We start from the raw sequence: 6733 nt of genomic DNA on the forward strand, positions 1-6733 counted from the left end.
TTAGAATCCTAAACACATAAGGTTTCCAGATCTGGTCGGCAACAGACCATAGATCCGAACAAATAATATCATATATGGAAAACATATAGCATTTAGCACATAAAAGCATTTTAGGCATTTTCCTAAAATATACTAGTGCTCGTGTCTAAAATATGGTAGACAATCATCTCACGATCATTGCTTAGCATTCTAATTTTATGTTTAGAAATTTCCTACAAATTCCTAGTTCGCTTTAAACTAATGCTCTGATACCAACTGTGACATCCCCATTTTTCTCGGCCAGAAAAGACCGATTTCGTTTATGCTTTTTAAATTAAAATCAGAGTAGTCTTTCAAAAGGTGTTGCGAAATTTGTCCCCAAAACAAAATATGATAAAAATTTATCAAATCATATCTTAAAAAAATGTATTTTCATTGTATTATAAAACCTTGGGATGTCATGTTCCGATACAGATCAAAAGCATAAACAGTACAATATAGGCCTTACAACATTTATTTATATCTACTGGCCTATAATCCAAAATCCCTCGTCATCGTCCAACTATGCTCTTGTTCCACTATCTGTAATATAGAAAACTGAGTGGGTCAGGCTTGGGAGCCTGGTGAGCATATAGGGTTTTCAACCCACAAATAATAAATTTATTAATTTCATCATTCAACAATAAATTTATTAATTTCATCAACAAAAAATAACCCTGATTACCCGTTCCCGTATTCCCGTATTCCTCACTTTACGTTAATTTTAATATTATTATTTTTAACAGACCGGAACAGGAAAATTCGTTAAAAATTCATAACTTCTTCATCCGATGTCCGTTTTCGTCTGTCTTTTTACCGTTGTACTACTATTGACGAGACCTTCGATTCTCTCTTAGGTGTGTCGGCTAAAAATCACTCGATCTAAAATTCGAGTTTTTAGGTGTCTACTACTAATCTGAAACTTAAAAAAAATCATAACTTCCTCATATGAAGTCAGATTTGGGCGTTCTTTTTATGCACGCTCTTGGTTTAAAGAACACTACGACTTTCGTTTAGATTACTAAGGCTAAAAATCATTCTATCGTAAATTCACTATTTACGTCACGTAGTGTCGTGCCGGTTCTGTCGCGAAACTTCGACGGGTCATAACTTCTTCGTTCTAACTCAGATTTCAGCGTTCTTTATATGTACGGAAACCTTGTCACATATACTACAACTTAGTTAAGATTATTTATTCTAAATAATCCTCTATCAAAAAGTCATTTTTTTACGCTCATCGTCTCTAAATTGACTAGCCCGAATCTGCGGGCGTTACACGTTATACAAGCCTCAAGCTTCTATGAACCGTAGCAAGTCAACTTGTTTGTAAAGCGTGACTTAAGACATAATATATATATATATATATATATATATATATATATATATATATATATATATATATATATATATATATATATATATAATTTAATTTACTAGTTGTGAGACCCATGTATTACAAGAGTTTATTTAAAAAAATAAACAAACATAAAGATCTAACAATTTAGAAAATTTAAATATATAAGAAAAAAAGTAAAATATTAATTATTAAAATTGAAGTGTTTATTTATCTTTTAAATTTAAATTAATAATTTAAATAAATAAACAACTAAAATAATTAGATTCAATTTAAAATTTTAGAAATTATAAGGAAAATTGCATGAATTAGATATACATTTATTAAATTTAAATATTATATGAAATTTAATAAAATAGAAAAAACTATAAAATGATACATGAATATAATTTAAGCTATATTTATCATAAAATAACATGTGCCATAATGCATAAGAGGATGACAAGTGACGATTTTTTTTTCATTTATTAAGTAAGATTTTTACATATATTCAAATTTATTTTTACATATGATTTGAAAAGACATTTTATTAGTCAAATATTTGACAGTTTTGAAGCCAGCCAAACTTTTTAGAACTTTGCAGATAACAAAACATTAAATTTAACAAAGAAAAAATAAAAATATATCGATGTATCTAATAATACACAATTTTGTTTGTATGTAAAGAAGTAAATAAAAGGAAATGATGTGTCCCTTCGTTGTATGTCGTAAGATAAATAATGATCTGCCTTCTGCTGTGGTGTCATGTGACAATCCAGACTCCAGAGTGGTATATAAATTGCGTCTGCAATCTCATTCTCACCCAAATTCATTTGCACTCTCTGTTTTCTCCACTCAATTCCCCTTTCTCTCTTTCTCTCTCTTTCTCTTGTTTTCAAAATGTTTTTCTTTCTGGTTTCTTGTTTCTGTTTAATTATTCTATCAAGGTTTTCCTTCCTCAAAACATTCCCATCTTGGAACTTCGAAGTGGGTTCTTATTCATTTCAATTTTTTTTTAAGCACCTGTTAAGAACAATCATGATTTCCCTCAGTCTCTGTCCTCTTGATCGAATGAAAAATAGTGTCATCAGTTCGAAAACAGAGGCTTTAGAAAAGAATAAGAAGAAAGATGATGTTTGCTTATCTGATCTGCCAGATTTGCCCTTGGAATGCATTCTTGAGAAGCTTTCTCCTGCCGGATTAACAAGTATGTCAGGGGTATCCAGGTCTTTTCGGGCTATGTGCACACAAGATCATCTCTGGGAGAGACACTTGAACCAGAAATGGGGTAAGATTTTGATGGGTGATTCTGTATATAAAGAATGGCAAGCCTACATTGACACCAAAAAGAAGCAAACCCTCTTGTCTTCATCAAATGGAAAAGGGTATTTTCGGGTTTTCACTACTGGTTTCTGGTGGAAGAAAAATGTGAAATTGAACAACACCAGTATTTGTTTGCCTGTCGATTCGATCATGGCTTGGTATCTCTCACTTGAAACCGGAAACTTTTCTTTCCCTGCTCAAGTTTACAACAGAGAGGTAATTAATTCAGCCCAAAATTAAGCACTTTGACTTTTTCATGTCAAACATAGTACATCTAAAACGGAAAATTGACTTGGATTTCGTTCCAAATTTCCACAACATTCTTATTATACCACAATCACTTACTACAAACTTTCATTTACCATTTTACATTTCTCAAAAAGGTAGAAACTTTACATCAATTTTGAATTTTAAAAACTAAGTAGTTGACCATGTCAACTCTATAAAGTTTCTTTGATCCAATTGTTCATCGAAGGTTTTTCTGATATATGTGTATGATGTTTGAATTGCAGAATGGAAATGTTGGGTTTTTATTGTCTTGTTATGATGCAAAAGTTAGCTACGATTCCAACTCCGATAGTTTCAAGGCGAGGTAAAAGCTTCAATCTTTTGTTCGATTACGACCATGTTCTACAAAACCCAACTCAGATTATGATTTTCTTTATTTCTAATTTGCAAAGAAAGTGATGATATCCAATAAAACGATCTTCTTTATTTAAAATTTCTTGATATTCGTGAAGTTAATGGATTGTGGGGTTGTGTAGATACTTGGCACACGGTAGGCCAACAACCGAGGAAAATATCAAATGGGAAAGGCTAAGATCGCCAGTAGTTGATGCATCACCATATGATCTTCATGTCTCTTCTTGTTTGACTGATTTACATCCAGGAGATCACTTTGAGATTCAATGGAGGAAATCTAAAGAGTTCCCTTATGGTTCGTTATAATTTCAATTACTTTATATTTAAAATACTTTTTGAATAAACTTTCATTTTCTATTTGACATCACTTCCTATAAGACATACATGATCTATCCATTCAGCACTTAATGGGAGGAAAATAAAGAAACATACGTATGTTTGCTATAGATGCTTGTACCATGTGCTTAACCACGTGTACTTTGATTATGTATTGTAGGTTGGTGGTATGGTGTTGTTGGCCACTTAGAATCATGTGACGGAAACAAGCTTTATTGCCAATGTCATCGTAGTGGTGAGTCTTCCCACCTTGTGGCTTGTGGTCACAATTTTTCTTAATTTATATTTATTAAATTAAGTTAATAAAAAATATAAATTCTTGTTCATATAATTTGATTCATAGTATTTACCTCATGGTAAAAAAAAAAATCACCTAGGTTATAGTTTTCACGCACCACGGTTCATAGGTATAGGGATAGGGCCTAGACTGAGGGAACCGGTGAACCATGGTATACAGTTATTAACTATAAAATTGGAAAGGGTTTATTGCAACTAGCTTCTAGGTCTTTTTAGGATACGTCACGCATTGGTGGTGGTCCAAAGATATGATTTGCTTTTCAAGAAATTTATAATTAAGGATAAATATTATATTATTATAGTATGAATGTGGTGCTCCTTTTTTTTTGTCACCAACAATTATATGCACATTAGATTCTTGCTTTAACATAGACAAGCCATTAGACTAGGAGTGTATTTAATTGTTTATGATTAAAGGGTACACTTTTATCCTATTTCGGCCACCTTTTTATCGTTAAAATTGTCCAATAAACGCAGTTATGTTCCTTTAGTTACAACACAATGAAAAGTTAAAAACTATCATGATATTGTTGTACTAAATAATGGAACAAGTGTCTTTGAAAGTTGACCGAATTCATTTGAATTCAAAAAGATTGAGCTTCAAGTTTGATCTGCTGGTAAGTTTTAGGTGACCAGTATAGGTAGATTCTAATGTCACGAAATAAATAAAAAAATGAAAAAAGACGGAGTCAACAACAGAAAAAAAACAGTTTCACCTAAATCACAACGAGATGATTTCTTCTATGTTGTATTTACTTATTATAACATAAAATATATTTATATGGAAATTCAATTCAATTCCTACAGACACAGTTATGTTGGAGTTCAAGCAGTATGGCTTGGGATCAAGATGGAGGGAAGTGGTGATAGATAGAAAGGATCATCGTGAAGTAGGCAATGAAGAAGATGGATTTTATGCAGGAATCAGAAAACTTTACAACGATCATGAGATCTTGGTCTGGAAAGCCCTTTGGCCCACTAAGCCATTGGAATGAATAACTTGAGTTAACTGTTAAGAACTTATTGTAAATAGAATCATGTTTAGGAAGAGATTCTAGAATTAGTAGGTTGTAAAATTGTAATGTAAGAGATGAATTTGGGATCAGTTTTTGTTAGTTGATGCACATATATATGTATGAGATAAAGTGCCATTGTACAAAAAGGTTAGGGCTAAAGGATATATAGGTGTATAAGAATCATGTTAGTTAGCTTTAGTTCTCAAGTTTACAGTTCATGTTCATTTAGGTTTAACGATATATAAGAATAATAAATTTTATACTGTTTACATATTTAGTCGACTTAAGTTTTTTTTTCTTTTAACCATTAAATTTTTTTAGGAAGAATTTCATATATGTTTTTTTTTAATTTTGCCCTTGATTTTTTAATTTATTTAAATAAACACACCCCAACCCCACTTCCACCTCACCATATTACCTAACTCACTTTATATAAATAAATTTAAAAAATCAATGGCAAAATAGTATTTTTAGGTAAGACAGGGACCAAACGCGCAACAAAAACAAACTGTAGGGACCTTCCGAATTAAAAAAATAAGTTAAGGACCAAACGTGCAAATTACCCCAAACCATAAGGACCATTCGTGTAATTTACTCAAATATTATATTTTTCCAACTTAAATTTTTAATATCATATTTATTCTTTAAAACCTTCGAAATATCATATTTATCCAAATCTTTTTTTACAATGTTTTTAATTTTTTATATCTTAGAATTATTATAATAATTAAAAAATTTAACCATATTATCCATACGCCTATAATAATACAACATCTACTTCTAAATTGTTGGAATATCGTTCTCTTGACAAACAAAACGTTTCATCGCCAACCCTCTCCATGGAATGTATGCATTGATTGTTTAGTTTTTATTGTTGTTGAATATTGTAATGTTATAGATAGAAGATATTTTAGATATTAATTTAGATATTAATATTATTATTGATATTTTGATGTTTAAAAATGTCATATAATATTTTGAAATTTAAGAAATGCATATATATGATATTTTGATATTTAAGAAGGCATATACGATATTTTATAATTTTAATGAATAGTAAGTGAGATATTTTTAAAAATTAAGTTTGACAAATATGATATTTTGATGTTTAATAAGGTTATATATGAAATTATCCTTAATATTATATACATTTAATCATTTATATACATATATATTTTTAAACATATGACCGTTAAGTTTAATGGTTATATATATATATATATATATATATATATATATATATATATATATATATATATATATATATATATATATATATATATATATATATATATATATATATGGGAAGGGTTATATGGAAAACAAATAAACCCTAAAAATCATAAAAATGCATAAAAAAATACTTAGAGATTACAGTTTTTTTTTAACAAATTACTGAAATCGTCCCTATGGTTTGGTTAAATTTGCGTGTTTGGTCCCTAACTTTTGTTTTGCACTCGGACCGTCCCTATTGTTTTATTTGGTTGCGTTTTTCGTCCCTCACAGACATGAAAATACTATATTACCCTTGGTCATTTCTTTTTTGATTTATTTTCGAATTTTTTAATATTAACCTTTTAAAGATTATTATTAAAAATAATAAATATGGGTCCCTCACCTCATTATCTCTTTCCCCTCCCTCGTCATCACTCATCTCCCTCATCCATTCTCGTCCTCTCATTTCTCACCGGAAGCCACAACCACCAACGAAGCATCACTGGGAAACCACCAAGAAACGTCATCGAAAGACACTAGGAAACCACCGATT

At 30.2% G+C, this 6733-nt stretch overlaps 1 protein-coding gene across 1 annotated transcript; it reads left to right on the forward strand.

Moving 5' to 3' along the window:
* The first annotated feature begins 2080 nt into the window (after positions 1-2080).
* Positions 2081-5234, forward strand: LOC145111397 (F-box protein At2g26850-like). The gene is made up of 5 exons (XM_079047678.1): positions 2081-2890; positions 3187-3266; positions 3439-3611; positions 3813-3887; positions 4757-5234. Exons 1-5 carry the CDS (start codon positions 2252-2254, stop codon positions 4942-4944), a joined length of 1155 nt encoding a protein of 384 aa, XP_078903804.1. The 5' UTR covers positions 2081-2251; the 3' UTR covers positions 4945-5234.
* The last annotated feature ends 1499 nt before the right edge of the window (positions 5235-6733 follow it).

The sequence above is a fragment of the Lactuca virosa genome, chromosome 5, assembly GCF_052849685.1.
Source record: "Lactuca virosa cultivar CGN04683 chromosome 5, Lactuca_virosa_CGN04683_v6, whole genome shotgun sequence".
Lineage (NCBI taxonomy): Eukaryota > Viridiplantae > Streptophyta > Magnoliopsida > Asterales > Asteraceae > Lactuca > Lactuca virosa.